This window comes from Anguilla rostrata, chromosome 7 (genome assembly GCF_018555375.3).
Source record: "Anguilla rostrata isolate EN2019 chromosome 7, ASM1855537v3, whole genome shotgun sequence".
NCBI lineage: Eukaryota > Metazoa > Chordata > Actinopteri > Anguilliformes > Anguillidae > Anguilla > Anguilla rostrata.
This window is the reverse complement of record NC_057939.1, coordinates 12,127,662-12,146,830: the sequence shown is the minus strand read 5'-3', so window position 1 is coordinate 12,146,830 and position 19,169 is coordinate 12,127,662. Positions and strand designations below refer to the sequence as shown.

General features: G+C 47.2%; 1 protein-coding gene across 3 annotated transcripts in view; it reads left to right on the top strand.

Annotated features, from left to right (window-relative positions):
* aebp2 (AE binding protein 2) overlaps nucleotides 1–10,371 on the top strand; it is a 40,284-nt gene extending 29,913 nt beyond the window's left edge. Inside the window, exons 7-9 of one of the 3 annotated variants that reach the window (XM_064342824.1) lie at nucleotides 3,570–3,683; nucleotides 7,264–7,293; nucleotides 7,813–10,371. In XM_064342824.1, coding sequence (XP_064198894.1) covers nucleotides 3,570–3,683; nucleotides 7,264–7,293; nucleotides 7,813–7,834 — 166 coding nt within the window. In that variant the 3' untranslated portion in view covers nucleotides 7,835–10,371. The remainder of the gene's footprint in view (nucleotides 1–3,569; nucleotides 3,684–7,263; nucleotides 7,294–7,812) is intronic. The other 2 variants (XM_064342825.1, XM_064342826.1) reach the window with 2 other exon arrangements.
* The last annotated feature ends 8,798 nt before the right edge of the window (nucleotides 10,372–19,169 follow it).

The window sequence follows — 19,169 nt, the reverse complement described above, 5'->3', positions numbered from 1 at the left end:
AGTAACGGGTCCTGTTGAATATTGCATTGGTGTTGCCTGTGTGTGTGCCTGTCTGAAAATAGCCGGTCCGGTCGAACATTATAAAATTAGAAGTGTGAGGACGTGTGGCCCTTATTAAGATGTGGAGTGGTGGGAAAGCTCTTGGGCTGGCTGTGTTAATGACGGTTTTGGCGGTGTCGGTGGAGGTGTTGGTGAGCTCGCCCCTCTGTTAGGCGCGCTTCGGGGACCCGTTACCTGCGGCTGGCGAGAGGGAGGACGGGCGCGGCCCGCTTGTGTTTGAGCTGCGTCATGTGATCCTCTGAGCCCTGGAGCTCGGCGCCGTGCGGCCCGCACACCTCCGGCTCCTCACCGCGGGGGAGAGGAACGCGGGCGTTTTAGAGAGTCCCCTCTCACGCTTTCCAGCGCGCTAATTTAGGAGCTGCTGAAACAAGAGCCTGGGGAGGGCGTGAGGGCGTGGAGGCGGGACGGGGGGGGGGGTGAGCGTGCGGTGACGCTGTCTGAGTTGGGACCAGGGAGAGTTCGGCGGGGGGGTGGGGGTGGGGGGGTGACGCTGTCTGAGTTGGGACCAGGGAGAGTTCGGCGTGGGGGGGGGTGGTTAGTTTGGGGTCGCGCGGCTCGCGGGGCCCTACGAGCTGGTGTGTGTCTCCCAGCTGGAGTGCGTGTTTAATTGGGACACGGGGGCAGGGTTGGCGCCGGACATTAACCCCCCCCCACCCCCCCTCCCCTCCCCTGGGAGATTTTCTCACCTCTATACCGCCATCATCCGCCAAGCCACGCCTCTGATCCCCACACGAGTGCTCCTATGTTAATGACGATCACACCACCATGCATTCACCTCTCTCTCTTTCTCTCTCTCTCTCTCTCATCCCTCCATTCGTTTTTTTCTTTACACTTGACCTTCAGCCCTCTCCCAGAATGTGTGTGTGTGTCTGTGTCTGCGTCCGCGTGTCTGTCTTTGCCTGTATGTGTCTTTGTGTCTGTGTGTGTCTGTTTCTGTGTGCTTCTGTGTCCGTGTGCGTCTGTGTGTGTGCGCGTGTGTATGCCTGTGTCTGTGTATGTGTAATATTTGTGTACTTTGTGAGTGTGTGTGCGTCTGTACTGTGTGTGTGTGTGTTAATAGGAGCTGAATTGAATAAGAGGCTGAATTGTTTGGCAGGGTGATGGCTGGCTGTTCTGGGCCGGTGTGGGCTGTGTGTATCTCAGGGGGTTCTGCTGATGACGCACGTAGTGACGGGGGGAAGGGGAGGGGGGGTGTGTGTGCGCGCGGGCGAGGGCGGGGGGGGGGGGTGCTGCAGGCAGCCGCTGCTGTTCTTTGTTCTTTTATTTATATATTTTCTCTCTGCTTCACATGGGTATCCGTTAAACACTCAGATTCCTGTTTCGGTTTTCACATGCCGGCACGCCACAAAAACGGCTCCCCGTCCCGTGAGCTGTGCTCCCTCAACCACAGTGTTTTTTATTTTTTTTTAAGTGGGGGGGGGGTTTCTTTATTTTCGGTCGGCATCGGGGGCGGCGGCGGGGTCGGGACCCGGCCCGTCGGCGGTCCGAGCGGAGGTGTGAGGATTGGCGCTCTCTGCTCCTGGACGCGGGGCCACGCCCGGGCTCGCTTTTGTTTAGTCTCGCCGCCGGCGTTCCGTCTGCCTCCGCGGGGGGAGGAGCCCTGCGGTTCGCTCGGCTTCTCCGGATCGTTCTGCGCCGATCAGTCCTCCAAGCCCCCCGCCGCCCCCCAGCCGAGCTCAACCCCCCCCCCCCCCCCATCTTCTGCACATTCTCACCCTTTCAGTCAGAACACCATTTTTTGAGGTCCACCATTTTTCTTCTGTCCATTTCATGCTTTGTCATTATGTGCAGTAAAGTGTGCAGAAGTGCTGTGGCGTTTCCTCCCCCCGTCCGAGCCTGCAGTAAAGTTCCGTGGCGAGTTGCAGGGCTGCAGTTTGCCGGGGTCTGCAGCGCATTAGGCTTCAGTATTTAAAGCGCACTTCTGGTCTGTTTCTCTAATGTCTTCCTGACGTCCCCCCAGACTGCAGCAGGAGGGCGGGCAGCTCTCTCTCTCTCTCTCTCTCTCTCTGCCTGCGGGACACATTATCAGCAGGGGGGCTCTGGCAGAGGGGACGTACTGAGGACATCCTCTCTGCTCCGGCCCGGGACACACACACACCCATACACACACACACTCACACACACACACACTCACACACCCGAGCGCACTCACACTCACTCACACACACACACACTCACACACCCGAGCGCACTCACACACACTCACACTCACTCACACTCCCATACAAACTCGCACATGAACTCACACTCACACACACACACACACACAGACAGACACATGCACACGCACATACACACACACACATCCTCCCCCCTTCTCTCTCTTTTTTTTATGGACATTTCTCATTTCTCAGTGCTTGGGTTCATGTGAAGGTTATAGACAAAATACGCTTATTCCATTTTGCATTCAGCCAAATTATTTGAACAGCAGACTCTGTTGTCTGGGGACACTTGCTTAGCCTGTGCTCCTGCATGTTATCCATTACTAAAGCTGCATATTTACAGAGGCAGCTGGGGTTAAATGCATTGCTCCAGGCTACAGCACTAGTGCCCCATTGGGGACTTGAATCTGCAACCTGCAGTCATGCTCCAACATGGTAGGTGTGATGTGCCTGAGCTCCCATAACGTTACTTAAGAACACTGTACTACAGTACTACATATCCCAGTGTGCACCAGATCCCCTCTTGCAGGCCTCATGTCCTGGGATTATGAGTCCCCTGAGGTGAATGGTGTATAATTCATGGATTGTGTGGAGTATGTTGAAGAAACGGGTTTCTTTATCATCTAGCATGAACGAGATTTAAGCTTTGCTGTGATGTTGGACATTTTAAAAATGATTTCAGTTGTTGGTCTTTCTCCCTTGTTTAATCTGTCACTTAAATATGATTATCTCAGGTTAAGAGATGCAAGGGCCACTTATCCAGGCCGGCAATGGCATTTATGTGTTGTAATGAAAAAGTAAACGGTAGACATGTAAACATTTTTAAAATAAACGATGACCTGATGAAGCCTACAGGCGAAACGTTGTCTCTTCATTTGCCAAACCACTTTGCCTTTGAATAACTCCTGAAGTTAATAAAGACAGTTTCAGAACAGTGCCGATTTCCTGTTTTTCAATTTTTATATTTTTGCTCAAAATCGACGCACCACAGAAACTATTTCATCGACTGACTGTTTCACAGAGCACACAGGGCCCTTTAACTCTTAAATAAAAAAGGGGGTTCTCTCTTTCCTTCCCTCTCTCCCCTCCTCCCTTCCTCTCTCTCCTTTTCTCCCTCCCTCCCCGTTGTGTTTCCAGCCAGTGTCCTCTGTGCTAACCTGCATGATACTGACCCCCCACCCCCCCCCGCGGCTGGGCTCATGTCCCGACAGCATCCTGCTGGGCTGGCCCCATTCAAAACCGCAAGGTTTAAGCTGGGAGACCACGCTCTGACCAACGGTCCTGTCTGTCTGTCTGTCTGTCTGTCCGTCCGTCTGCTCCTCTGTGTGCTGCCATGGTTACGCGCAGACTGCCGGACGTGTGGGTGAACGAGACGGACCGGCAGCAGCTGAAGACCAAAGTGGTGCACCTGTCCCAGCTCCCGCAGGACACCGCCATGCTGTTGGACCCCAACATATACCGGTGAGTGTGGCGCGGTCCCGTCTGACGCAGGGGCTGCGGCGGGGGGGGGGGTATGTTTGCGTCTCGCAGCTGTAGACAGGCGCCTCGGCCCTTCGGTTTTAACAGTAACAGTATTCCAGCTGTTAAGCACGGAGGCGCGAGGGCCAGGAGTGGCGGCGCTGCCAAAGTAAGCAAATGTAAATCACAGCGCTAACGCTCAGCGCTAACGCACGGCGGCGACGCAGCGGGGCTGAGAGAGGCTTTCACACGCAGGGCCTTCACAATGTCTGGAGCCCCCCTGTCCCCCCTTGCACCCCCCTCCACAGCCCCCAGCAGCCCTCACCCCCCCCCCCTCCTCCACAGCCCCACACCAGCCCGCGCCCCTCCCCTCTCCAGCCCGCACCAGCCCTCGCCCCCCCTCCCCCGACAGCCCCCAGCAGCCCTCGCCCCCCCTCCACAGCCCCCACCAGCGCTCGCGTCACGTTCGCCCAGCTAATGACTCATGACTACTGGCCAGCGCTGCAGAAATGGCCGGGCGCTGGCTGGACTGTTTCCTAATGCCTCTCAGATTCATATTCTGCTCTGTTAGCATGGCCCTTACAATGCGCGGCATATCGTCAAGGTTACGGATGTGACACAACGCAGCGCTGTAACGTACACATAACGGTCGTTTTCACGCATACGTACGCTTACGCTCGCGTATATACTTATGATGAAGAGGATGAGTGTGATTATACTCCTAAGTGGGAAGTGGGAAATAAAATAAAACAGACACTGTGTCTGGGCCCCCAAGGTCAGGAGGTTTAGCAGTACAGCCGCTGGATGTGAGCCCTGTGTTATTGCAGCTATAGCAGGGAGACGCTCGCCCCTGTCAGAGGTGCTACTGTAGTGCGCCTGAGAGGCTGTAGATCTTCCCTGCTCTTCCTCCGGGAGTGCTCTCTTATAAACCCACTCTCTCTGGGGTTTATTTTATAGGGCTTTCTCATCCCATAAAATGGCCGCAAATTAATTTTTCCATTCTCCCTCTCTGTGCCCCCCCCCCTCGCCCCTGTGCTCCCCTGCGTGGGGTGTGGGGGAGCAGGCACCCCCCCCCCCCCGGCACTGTCCCAGTTCTGGGCTTCCTGGAACACTGTTTGTCCATGCTGGGTCTGGCCCAAAGTGCATAGAAGGGCTCCAGAATCAGGTATGAGCGTAGGGAGGGCGGGACTGTGTCCCTTGGGGAGGTCCAGCTGTTCCCCCTCAGTGGTCCTGCGTGTGTATCCTGCAGGTCTGTGAGGAGCACTAAGACCCTCACGCTCACGCTCACCCTCACCCTCACGCTCACCGAGGGTGACCTGCGGGGCTCTGTCACATGACTGAGGAGTGTAATTAAGCCCAGCAAGAGGTTCCTCTCGGTGTGCTCTCTGTGCTGTACTGTACCTTTCAGTGTTCAGCACTTCTACTGTAGAACAGGAACAAGGCTGGCTTATAATACCCCTTTCCCACTGTAAAACTGGAACCAGGCTGGCTCATTACACCCCTTTCCCACTGTAAAACTGGAACCAGGCTGGCTCATTACACCCCTTTCCCTCTGTAAAACTGGAACCAGGCTGGCTCATTACACCCCTTTCCCTCTGTAGAGCTGGAACCAGGCAGGCTCATTACACCCCTTTCCCACTGTAAAACTGGAATCAGGCTGGCTCATTACACTCCTTTCCCACTGTAAAACTGGAACCAGCCTGGCTCACTGAATTTATTTTCTACTGTTGAGGAGAAACCAGGCTGCAGCAGAAATATCTCCATTTTCACACCAAAATACACCTGAGTGACTTTGGAGTAATTGCATTTTTGTTTGATTTAAGTTATAAGAAAAGTAGAGACCTTTACTTTGTTTCACAGTATTAGGAGAGCTTCATTTGACATGGTTGGATGTTTTTCCACACTCACACAAACAGACATTTTACAGTTTTGTAAGGGTGTGCTGGGAGACAGCAGGAAGACCAAAAGTCCTGAGGTCTCTTGGGGCTTCCATAGTGTCCATTCCATTCATACACTGTGCATGCCTAACTTTGCAGAATGGTCGCTATGTTTTGAAAGAAACATTCCTCCACCAGGTGGCGCCAAGCGTGCCTGGCAGTGTTTGAAAAGAGAATAGGAACGATGGTCCAAGGCTCATTCAGGAGGACAACCACTTAGCCCCACATATTACAAAATTGTGACTGACCTTGCCTTCTCACAAAACTCTTTTCCCTGTTAAAAAATCTATTATAGCATATGTATTTCCTTTAAGTGATTATCTAACTAATTATTGTGTTAGCAATATAGTGACAGGCTATGGTGTTGAGCAGTGGACAGGGAAGTCTTTATTTCCCCCAGAGCAAACCTGATTTTGGCTTGCTCCAGTTCTGAGGCCGGTTTTCAGACAGATCTGGTGTTGCTGGTCTCCAGTTTCGCCCTGCGTTTGTTTGTACTTCTCTGTGCAGTTGCTGGAGAACTGGAAAGCGTGCTTCCTGAGAGAGCTTAATTGAAAAATTCAGAAGAATGTTCTCCAAAAATGAGGGATAGAATCAGCTTTCAGTTTTTGGTGAGCATGCAGTACTGTAGTGCACTTGTGTTAATGCTCACTACTTGTATGGAGTCTATATTTCTAACAGGGCAAATGGTAAATTCCGGTAGTTTCTCTACAGTGTTTTTCCTTTTTCATCTTTCACCTCTCCCTATGAAATGACGGAACACATCTGGGATGGCTTTTCATTTGTGTTTCATACATTTGCAGCCGCATTCGTTTCCTATGTACATCATTGTTTTGTTTGAAATTGAGGCTCTTTTTAATTAGCCTGATCTCTCAGAAGTCTTTTCAGAAGAAAAGGTTTATTTTTTTAATATACCGTATGAGAAAAAGGCACTGAAAACATGGACTGTGCCTAAAATAACAAGATAAATGAGACGCTCACTGTTAAACGGCTAAGATGTATGGCGTGCGCAGTTCCAGGCTTGCATGCTTCGTGGACTCTAAATGATTTTAACGGCACAAAATGGCTCAATAAAGAGGACTAGTATTCAAATATTTCAGTACCCGGCCTCTAAATGTCAAGGATTTTGTAGTCCAGGAAATCCAAAACAAATGGCAGCGTCCGATCGATGTCTGAGAAGCATTTTGGGGTCTGGCGGTGGGCCTGGCTGTGCTGCCGCGGGTGTGTCCCCCCCCCCCCCCCCCTCATTTATTTTCCTCGGTAGCCTGTCTGCCCGTCCGTTTGTCCGTCTGTCAATTTAACACGCAAGGCAGCAGTTTGTCCTAATGACTTGATCTGTCGTAACCCTGAGTGTGTTTGCCTAACAAGTGCCTTGTGTCTACATGTATAGAAGCAGAACAGCAGTAGCATTTAATATAAATCTAATGACATAAATACGATTTTTTCCCTGTCCCATGAATTTCTCAGGGTTAATTAATTCCGTTAACAACAAAATGCGAATAATCCGTCTGACACGTGTACACACGCACGCACGCACGCACGCACGCACGCACGCACGCACACACACACACACACCCTTATGTGAGGCGCTTGCTCCCGTGCTGAGTGTCGGGGTCCCCTCTGAGCGGCTGTTTGTTGTGTCTCCCCAGAACACTGCCACAGAAAAGGCTGAAACGGAGGTAAGTCTCAGCTCCCAGCTCAGGGTACGGAGCTGAGCCCCCCCCCCCCCCCTCGCCGCCGGGCGATCGGACCCCCCCCCGTCTGCATAACACACTGTGAAATGCACTGCCTGTGCAACACTCTGTACATACAAAGGCACCGTCTACACTACACACTGTGCTGTGCACACAAACACGTAACATACACGCATGTACACATACACATGGACTAGAGCACACACGTGCACAGGGATGTTAAAATGCACTCGTGGAACATGTGCTATATACACGCAAAATGTTCAGCACCACACATAAAGCTCTCGGGGTTGATATGATAATAGTCGATCATTTAACAGTGATCATGTCAGGTCCCCCGGTTTGCGGTTCCATTTCGCCTAGCGGGTCGACAACATCACCATCAGTTATTCATCATAGCGGTTTGCGAAAACGGTGAATTTTCTCATTTAAACGTGCCAGTAGTTGACTTCTTTTTTTTCTTCTCTCTCTTTTTTTTTTTTTTTTTTTTTTTTTTTTTGAAAGTTCAAACATGGAATGCTCTTGATGTTTCTGCAGGAAATGAAAATTGCGTTGACTGGAATTCTGTGAATATGATTCTTGCTCCTGCTGTTAAAACTGTAATTGTGCAAAAGTTGTTGATGTTCTTGGCCTCAAGCAAATTGTGACACTGTAAAAAAGACTCTAAATGGATTTCCATGTGTTCCACGTTCCTAAAGGATTTTTCTGTACATATGCAAATGAAAAATGTTTTTTCCTGTGTTTACCGGCTGCTATTGGGGAATCACACCAGCGTTTTTGGCTGTGTTTAGTGCTTTCAGTCCCCTCAGGTCCCAGACAATGCGCAAACTCAGCTCAGCCTTTTTTTTAACATTTTTTAATTTTTTTACTCTTTCTATTTTTTGTTGTTTTTGTATGGTAAAGGAAAATTGGTCAGAATGAAGGACTAAAAGTGAACCTCTGCTTTTAGGATGCTTTTCTAGACTCAGAAGAAGAGTCCGTGTCCCCTCCTGCTGCCTTACTGACCCACAGAGAGGAGCGTGCGTCAACCAGCTGGATCAGAGGAACCCAGAGAAAAGCATCCTCTCTCCTTTTCCTTTTCCCAGTCCCTCACGTGCACCAAAGTACACTGTCGAGTTTATTTTGGTGGTTCTTCAAAAGAATAACAGAGTTATCATAAATGTATTAATCAAAGTGGTAAATATGAAAAAAAGACATTTTAAGATTGTTTTATCTTTTTTTTTTCATCATTGGAAAGGTGATTGTTATCCCTTTACACAACTGTGTGACATGGAGTTCAGAAACATTTATGGAGATATAGAGCGTGTAAATATTTCTGCAGATTTGTAATATATTTTTATACCGCTGAACTGTACTGTAGATTGTCTGCCTCCCTGTTTTTACAGTTTTGTTGTATATAATGTGAAAGGGAATGATGTGAAGGATAATGTTAATACCTAGTATAATTGGCTCAGTTGCAGTCAAAATGAATGGACTTGGAAAGGAACTCCTTTTCTGCACTTCTGTGCATTGGTGGCTCGACATAGTTGTGTGCAGCTAGTAACAATCAGCCTTGTCTCTCACTTTGCTAGCGTTGTTAAACAGGAAGCCATGACGACAGCATTTGCTGCTGTTCTTTTACGGCATGGAAAAATCTTGATTTAATAGAAAAGCACTTATCCTGCCAAAAGATACAATTGGTATTTTGCATTTTGTCTACTTGGTACTTCATTAATTAGTAGCAGGTAAGCTACCTTGCTAATCAAAGTAGCAAGTTAGCTAGCTAGCCATGTGAAACGGCGAGCTAGCCTAGTGAAACGGCTAGCCAATCCCCGACTGGTTTCAGGGTGATAATGTAACATGGTATTGTGCTGAAACCTCCAGTGGTCTGACTGAGGTTGTGCCTCAAAATGGGGGATAAATGTGGTGTTTGTGCTCGTATCAGATGTCTGTACTGCACTTGGCTCTGGCTAGGCAAGGCAGGGGAGTCGCAGGAGAGCTGCCTGTGTCTCCTGTAGAAGCTAGTAGCGCCTAGCTTTACGTAGCACTTGGCTCATGTTACCTTGCCGCCAGAAGCCCGGAGCTGTGTTTTCTTAACTCTGCGGTACTTACCATGGGACCCATTATCAGTTTTTTTTTTTTTTTTTTTTTAAAGGATAAGTGCTTCCAGTGTGTCATGTAGCCAACAATGATCTCTGACTGTTTTACCCATTCAGATGACCAAGGTTGGACATTGGTAATACCTGGAATTTGAACTGTCCACACTGTATATGTTTATTGAAGTGCCATTCATACTTCCTACGTCAATAATACATTGTATATTAAACAATTGTAACTACCATTTGTATGTTTTAAATTATATTAACAAAATAATAAAAATTAGAACACACCAGTGTAAATGTATCACACCAGTACCTCTGTCACTGATAACCACTGGAATACTGATAAGGTAACGTGTAAAACTTTTTAAAATAAGAACTGTATTTGCATGCAGACCCCTGGAGTTTGACTGAGGCCTGATGGCTGTTGGTAGCTCATTGTTGATCCGTGTGTGCGTGCGTGCGTTCTACAGTACTTGTATGACGCAATCGGACTGCGTCAAATGTGTACCTGGGTCCGTACTTCTGTCCCTTGAGGATTTGTGTACAGGGGTGCACAACAAAGGCTGGTCTGTTTTGGGATTTCATGCCAAATGTCTGCTCTTTGGTATGTAATTAGCCGAGTCATTTACTTGGTTTTTCAATGTATTGCTTTCATCAGCTGCAGCTGTAGTCTTGCCTGGTAGAAACGTTTTATTCTGGCGCCATTTCTGTATACCCCAATCTGATTGACCGAGAAGGATTGGGTGGACTGAAACCCAGCGTACACACCCGCCCTTGAGCTGTGCACCCCTGAAGTATAGTAATAACCATAACAGTGATATTAATGAATCGACTGTACGCTCTGTTGGAGCACTACTGTCTGTTTAGCTCTGCAGTGTCTCATGGGATTTGTGGTTTGTGATGGTGAAGAGTCTCATTTTGACCCTCTGGATCCCAGCAATTTTTTTTTGTAATTAAAGTTGGGAAGAAAAACAAATAAAAAGTTGTCTGTATATGTGCTCACAATTTTGATTGGGTGTGCATGTATGTCTGTGTCTGACTGTGCATGCCTGTGTCTGCCTGTGTGTTTTAGTTTGGTGTGGTACACAACAGCACACTGGCTCTGGTGTCACATGACCTGTATGCGTGGTCTAATTGGTCACTGTAATGATTTTTATGATGGTGAATAATTTACAGTTCCTTGCAAAAGTATTCAGACCCTTAAAAATCATCATTTTTCTGGACCACAATTGAAACTTAATCATTTTCACCCAGTCAGTAATTTTCTTGTATGCTTCTATGCTCTCATTTAAATTTTAAATTTTCAAAGCCCAAATGAAAGGTGTAGAAAAAATTAAGAGATCTCTCAATTTTTTCTTTCATTTTTTCTAGAGCTGTATTTCAGCTGATATTTTTTTTTAAATGGAACGCTGGAATATGCTGCTTGCATTAGTAATCAAATCTCTCATGTTAATATTTGGTCGAGGCACCTTTTTCTGCAATAACACCTTTAGGTCTTTTGGGGTAAGTATGTACCAGCTGTGCACTCTGTTTGGGAGTGATCTTTGCCCATTCTTGGGAGATTGGCTCCAGGTTGTTCTGGTTGGGTGATGCTTGTGGACCTCACTTTCCAAATTATGCCACAGGTTCTCAATGGGTTTGAGATCAGGAGTTTGAGTGGGCCTCTGCAGAACATTCACCTCTTTGTTCTTGAGCCACTCCACTGTTGATTTGGTCGTGTGCTTGGAGTCATTGTCCTGCTGAAAGGCAACGTTTTCTTTTTCTCAGAGTTTTTCTGTTTATTTTGTCGTATTTCCCCGTTTTGCTCCGTCCGTTATTCCTTCAGTGTAAACGGCAGGCCCAGTTCTTGCTGATAGCCAACACACTATCTTGGGCTCATCTGGCCACAGAGCCTTTTCCCACAGCTTATCGAGGTCACTCTCATGCTTTCTGGGAAACCTCAGACGTGCTTTGAGATGATTCATTTTGTGTAATGGCCCTCCCGTAGAGGTCGTATTGCTGATTAGGGCAGCATTACTCCACTTGCAGCCACTCAACTAAGTGATCGTTGGCCTCTCCATGGCTGCCCTCACAAGTGTCCTTGCTTGGACGCTGAGTTTGGAAGGATGGCCTTTTCTAGGGGGCGCCCGGGTGGTGTGATGGTGTGCTCACTGGGATGTCCATACATATGTGTGTGTGTGTGTGTGTATATATATATATATATATATATACTTGGAGCTTCCAGAGAACAGGGCAGCATATTTCAGTTTTTTTTTTTTGGTAAATATGTTTTCTAACATACAACCACCTTAAAATAATTAATTTAGACTTTCAGTGTTAGCACAAACATTGACAGGCTAGCAGCAGTGTCTGAGTGATACACACCTCCAATGTGCGCCATCTCTTCTGCAGTACTGTGTGGCTCATAGCGAGTGAAATGCTCATTGGCTCTTGGGTGAACGCATCGGTGGAGTGCAGAGACCTTCCGCATCAGAGCTCCTTGCTTGAATGTGGGTGCCACTGTGAGACCATTAGTGATCGCTCAAACTGGAAAGGGGGGAAAAGGGAGGGAAAGAAAGACCTCTGCGGTAGAAATAAGGGAGGGATCGGCTGACGGAGAAAGGAAGGAGAAATCAGCTGATGGAGAAATGAGCCTATGGGGGAGCAGAAAGCTGCTCGGGGTCCCGGGGTTAGGGATCCGTTATGAGAACCCCGTGCAGTTGCAGTCTGGCCCTTCCTCCAGCTGGAGGCGGCCTGCGTTAAAAGCCTGTATTCACCGAGGACTCCCGCGTTCGCGTGTAACGTGGGGGCAGCTGGGAGCCATTTGCCGCACAGATCTGTGAACATGCCGTGAATGAGCTAACGACGCACGCGCCCAGCAGACCTCGGTGTCGGCCGCTTGCGTACGAGCCCGTGGAAGGTAGGGCCTTTTAACAAGATCAGGCTGTGTGCTGCTCCCAGCCCCCTCTCATAAGACTTATGCTGAAAATGAAATAAAAATAACATTGTTGAATTCATTATAACGGTTCCGCGGTTTGCTGCAGAAGAAATTAATTACTGCATTACTGCATTTTCCGTATTAGCACTAGTCAACCTTTCATGAAATACACACACACAGGCATTTGGGTCAATGATATGACCTTATTTTTTATGTTCGTGTTTGTGCTTGTCGTAGCTGGCTAATTGCTAATTGTGGTTATTTATTATACCTGCAAACTATAATAATGATAATGTTAATTGTGGTTGGTAGACATTTTATCTTACATAATTTGTGAATATGGCTGTAAGCATGATGTTAGTCTATTACCTGTCATCTAGTCATTGACAAGAATGCAAAGTGAACTTACTTAGGGGCAGAGGAAGTGTACGAGCGGTGAGAAGTGCAAGCCTGAACACAGTCGACTCCACCAAGTGGAAGCATCAAACGCAAGACATCTGGACTCTATTTGCACCTCTGGCGTTGGGTAACCTAACGTGACATCACTGTTAAGGTAATTAACTTTCGCCTATTTGTCTGGCCTGCTGACGTCCTCGCTCGTGCGACCTCTTCTGTTATCTCCGCTACTTCTCGCACAGCCCATTGACCTCTGAGTCGTGCTCTTTCCTGAGATGTGCATTACATGACATCAAGTTACGTCTAACAGTGTGTCAGCTTGTGCACACCTGGATCTGTGCTAGAGCCATTTGGGTGATGTTATGCAGGAGAGGGGATTTAAATACACCACCAAGATTAGGACCCTCAAATATCTCACATATCCGAACCATATTGGGGATGAGAGATTCTGTGAAGCAAGTCCCAGACTTGTACAAAATTATTAAAAGGCAGCATGGCAGAGTGTCCCCGTTCATGCAAACCTGCATGTCCCTGACAGTCCCTGGTGACGCCTGACCGCCCCATCCGTTTTGCATGAGTTCATGAACCTTCATCTTCCCATCATTAATCTCTACGGTAGTGTCCTTCTTCATGGCCCATTAACAAATGAGAGGCCAGTAACCGAGTGTTAGAATCATCTCTTCTTATTTCATTTTTTTTTAAGCTGGGGGTTGAGCTCTCCCCTGTGAACAGGTTCTCTTCAGCAAGGAAGACTCGGCTTTAACTGCAGTGCATCTGAGGTCACTGCCCTATTTCTGTTGCCTGTCCTTCCTCTCTCCTTCAAACCTATTCCATATGGAAAGGCCTTACATTTATTTGTGTGTCCAATTGGAGTTACTGAATCTGTATGTAGTATATCTGCTCTCCATCACATAATTAATTGTGTGTCGCAACAAACAGAGCTTTTAGAACAACTTTAGTGGGTTTAAATCTCAACTGGAGCTCTACCCTTGAGCAAGATATCTTGATTGTTTCAGTGGATACTGAGTTGTGTTAACAATAATGTTTAATTACTTCAGTATGCCCTTCATCTTGGCAAAATAAATAATGAATAAATATTTTTTTTTAAGTAAAAATACCTTTTAAGGTATTTTGAGAGTAATATGTGCCATATATTTGAAGTCAGTCTAGCTGTGGTGTTTGCTAGATTTTAATATAGGATATTTGCCATTTGCTTCATATTTAGGGTGTATATCCTGTCTGCCACCTCCAGTGCAGTTTTCCCACTTCGCCTAGTCATCTAGGTGACTCGTATTTCAGAGAGGCTGAAACCATCCCTCAAAACCCTTTATTTCTGTGTGTGTGTGTGTGTGTGCGTTTGATAGTTTTTTATGTGCAGATGTTTTGTCAGAAAATACGGACATTATGTTCAGGACCTGCCAACTGATGACTAAGCACAGGCCTCATCTAAACCAGACAGCCATTACTGTGAGAAGAACCTGACTCACTGATCCTGGAACAGACTGCCTTATTTTTCCTTGGACTGCACCCCCCGTCCCCACCCCCCCCCCCACCCCCACCCAATGTTGTGAATGGGGACCCCAGGCCACTGCATGTTTTCTCAAGTTTGTGGGGCATAATGAATTCCAGGCTCAGCAGGAAGCACCTCTCTCCTTCTGAAACGTCCTCTGTTAAACCCCCCCCCCCCGCACCGCTCAACTCCAGCACACCAGACGACTCCACCAGCATCCAGCCAGCTGACACAAACGCGTTCCGAACAGGCAGGGCCCTGCTGAATTATACAATATCAGTTGATGTGCTTGGCCAGCCAGAAATGGCTTTCTGGGATCGCATGCAGTAAGTGTAGCTTGTAGACCTTTGAATTGTAGAAGTGTGAGCCTTAAGTCCCCGATCAGGCCCAGTGAACTTTAAAAAAAAGTGTGCGTACCACACTCTGGCGTCAAAAAGAAAAGATTTCTGGTGACTCAATAAAAATAGGGTTAACGTCAGCTCGGAAGACCAACTAAAACATTTTTGCCCACTTTGTTCAAATATTAAGCACCCTGTCTGAATAAATTGATTGGCCAGATTGCTTATTTGGTTTTTTATGAATTTCAGTGCTTCAAAGAAACCCTGTGAAGTTTTGAAAACTCCTGGCTTCAGTGCTGCAAGCATCTTTCACCCAGGAAATGACCAGTATGGGGCTGAACGCTAAACACATGTATATAAGGTGAGTGTTCTGAAAGTACTGTTATATACTGTGTGTATGGGTGTGTTTATAATATGTACCATGTGTCATATTTTAATATTTTCATGTCTTACAGCATTAGCGAGGTCTTACAACTAAACAACGTGTGAATAAACATAACTAAAAAAGCAAACCACATTAAAGTTCAGTCAAATGCCAGTTTTCCTTTAACAAGAACTTCAATGTTAATTTGACTTTTTATGATGCAACATTCCTCCCCTTCCTCTTCCTGCTCTAAATGTTAAGAAAACCGTTCTGATTTTTCCCCCCAGTTTGCGAGCGGTTGTTGGTGGGTGTTAAAGGACTGGGTGAACTGGCCAGGTCACTGGTGCCAGTCCTGTCTGCGTGGGACTCTGCAGCCCCACCAAGCCCCAACCAGACCCCGCCCAGCCAGGTTACAGCCTGTTTTAGCTCAGCTGCTCTCCGTGAAGCACCTGGATCCCCCTCCACTGCCTGCACGGGACTCTTGTCCTGTGTAGAAGGTAAGCCTGGGCTTCCCACTGAAAGGAGAAAAAAAAAAAACGAAAAAAAAAAACTTGGCTTCTCCGTTTGGCTACGAGCACCGCTGTCTCGGTCAAGAATTCAAGTCTTACATCAGGAACAAAGGCATTAGGAGGTGACTGCTTCTAAACGCACCTCTGGGACGTTTTTTTCCGTACCGCCGTTCCAAATGGTTTCGAAGTACGAGCGCTAGTACAATAAAACATCAGATGGGCGAGCCTGCGCAGTCCGTTTATTAAAAGCCTCAGTTTGTTTTCCCGACCCTGACCTGCTTCGGTGGTGACTGTGAGGACAGTGGTTAATGATGTACCATTGATATCCTCCGCACCGCACATCATATCGGTTTCTATAAAACTGCCACCAGTATTGCATTAGAAGTAAGGCCACGTCTGTGTAAAAAAAACAAATACAAAGAGAAGCTGAAATGGAATGAAATGGTAACCGCCTGCTGTTCCTGTTGCTTTGTGGGTAGAAAAGTTATTTTTTCCAGCTTTCTGTGTGTGTGTGTATATGTGTGTGTGTGTGTGCGTGCTTGCGTACATGCATGTGTGTGAGAGGGAAAGAACAGAGAGAAAGAGAGAGGAATGGTGGAATGAAGAGTCGATTCCTTTTGGGGGTTGGGGAGGGCTGCTGAGAGGTACGTGCCATTCTCATAGTGTATTGACAGGTATGCTTTTGATCCTTGCTGTGAGCACAGGAGGATGTACACAATGATATATATAGGTGAACAGGAGGGGGTGGGGGCCATGCAACATTCTTCATGCAACATTTATGTTGCACTGACAAGAGGCCTAGAACAGCATAATATATCACTCCAGATATGTATGGTGTCCATTTCTTCACTGTCCTCAAGATAACTGATTTAATACTTTTGGATGTTTTTTTCCCTGAGAATGTGTAGACAATCACATGTTTCATGAGGTACAGATTCTAACTGTGGTATTTTAACTAAATGTCCAAAAAAAAAATTCTCATCTTCTGATTTGCCCAGAATGAAATTTCTTCCATAAATCTCATACTCATTTCTGAGCTCCAGTTGGTTGTTGACCCTTAATGTTGGAATCCTGTCACTAATTGCCGGGGGGTAGGGTATCTGTCACCGTGACCGTAGTGACACTGCAGTAAACCTCCTCTGTTGTCCACGTGTGACTTGCATTGCCTGGGGGGGGGGGGGGGGCGGTTGCAAAAACCGCATTATTTCTACTGGTCCCCACTGCACCACAGCCCCTCCCCTCCAGCCTCCCCCGTAAGCACATAAGATGCTTCCCAAATGGGTCTTAGGTTAATACCTCCTATGAAATAAAGGTGATGTAGCATCGCATTAACCTCATTTGGGTTGACTGAACAAAAGGAAGTGAGCTAGAAGTAAAGGTTGCGTAACCCCACCTCCGTTCGTTCGACCCGTGAGGTCACCTGACAGCTGGAGTGATCTAATGTTAAGCACTCCTTTTGTGCTGCCTCGTAGTCATCATTCGCTATTTCGGCAGGAGGGGTTGCTGTCTCTGCGGCGTAGCGCTAAAAGATTTCTCAAACCCCCAGCTTTTGAAAAATGTTTCTGAACATATACACTAGGGGCGTGCAGAGACGTCATTATCTGTATCTGTATCTGTATCTGTATCTGTTCAACCAACAAAATTATCTGTCTGTGTATCTGTATTCGGATAGAAGACCGGAAGTGGGCGTGGTTTATACCGGATGTTAAATATCAAATAATATCAAATATTTAAAAAATATCCAAATTGGCATATGGAACCAAAATCATTGTTTTTGATGGTGTTGCCTCCCCTTAAACTGCTTTAGAAAGCTGGATTTTGTAGCGCATTGATTTTAGAACCATTAAAAGGCTGAGGTGTCCCTTTACTGAGAAATAACTTGTTGCATGGTAAACATAAAAAAAATAAATAAAAAACCTGGACTGGATGAAAAAAAACTGGACTGGAAGAAAAAAAATACTGGACTGGAAGAAAAAAAACCTGGACTGGAATTTTAAAAAAGCTGGACTGGATGAAAAAAAAACCCTGGACTGGAATTTAAAAAAAAAACTGGACTGGAAGAAAAAAAACCCTGGACTGGAATTTTAAAAAAAACTGGACTGGAAGAAAAAAAACCTGGACTGGAAGACTGGAGCTGACTTTTTTTTCCCTGAATCCGAATAATAACGAGCAACTTCGGGTAGAAGAAATATCTGTTTTCATCGCATTATTCGTGCTTTCCCGAATACAGTATTCGGATTCGGATACATCCCTAATATACACTATAGTGTTCATTAGTTATACTATTTTATCATCTGCTTTGTTACAGTTTAAGAGCAGGCAATAGTGAGTTACTTACTTTTGACATATTTAAATTAACTTTCAAATGTTTTATTATTCATTATTTCATGTTGTTTTTGAGATGTAAAGCTTGATGGGCAAGGTGACCAAAACTTGGTTTTATGTGCCCCCTAACATAGGAACATTACCACATCAACAAAAGCTCGAGTTGCACAGTCTACAGAACCTGACTCACTGGATGATATTTTTCCCGAGAATGATGTCCTGTTCTGTCTGATTTGCTGTTCCTAGTGATATTGCATTGACAGGCAGCCAGTGATTCCTGCAATATCATTTACTTTGAATTATGGCTTCATTCTTGGTATTCGTCTATTTTGGGTGTACAAGGTGATTTGAATGGGGCTGCCTGGCTGCTCACTCAGGATAGGCGCCGCTTGTGGTGCATGTTGCGCACCACGGTCTTGGATCGAGTCCGGCCCGCACCAGGGCTGGCTGCGGTCGCAGCCCTGCAGGGGCGGATCACAGTTAGCTTTGCGTTGCCCATGGGAGGATATATGGGAGGGATTTCGGCGGAGATGGCAGTGTTCCTTGCTGGAGCGGGCGCCTGAGGTTTGTCCGTATTTTTGGGTCTCCTCCGCCCCTGCTCCGCTCACGTGCGGCCTGCAGCTGCGGTGCGAGGAGGAGCGGCTGTGTGAGCACCGTGTAATTCGGAGAGCCGCGAGCTGTCTTCGTTCTCCCGAGCCGGTAGCAGGGCGCCTCTGTGAGCACACTCGTACGCAGTTCGCGAATTGGACATTCTAAATTCGGATGGGGTTGGAGATGCCAAATTAATTGAATTTTTTAAAAAAAAGGTCAGTTGAATTGAAGCCACTCACAGATATGAGAGATGGCATGTTTCAGAGCAAATGACCAGGCGCAAAGGGGGGCGGGGGCGGGGGGGCGGGGGGGGAACTGACAAATGCGCAGTGACAAGCAGATTGGCGCATCACTCAGATGCTGGACGCGGGTGAGCGATTGGCTCTTAGAAAGGCCCCGGAGATGTTAGTCATTGTGCTGGAACTCGCAAAGCTCTTGTCTCGCCCGGGCCAGGAACTTGACAGGGCAGGCTTCGTGCCTGAACTTCGTGCGTTTCGGCAAGTACAGTAATACATCATCGTCCCCATCGCTGTCTTATTCTCCGCGAGCAAAGTCACTTTGGGATTCTCTCTAATTACCGCACCGTTGGTCGTCTGCCTCGTCCGCTCGTGAAAAGCTTCTGGTGTTCCAGAAAAGTTGTAATTTGGGCACGGCTGCCCCATGTTGTGGGAAATTATCCGGGAACCTCGGCTAAAGGAAGAACATAAAACTGTAAGCCAGCACAGGTTCAAAAATCTTTTATTCATGCAACTGTCCTAGCATTACGAGGCCCTGGATACCTTGCTTGCAGACGTCTTCCTGGCGGACTGTGGATCTCCTTATAGTCAGAG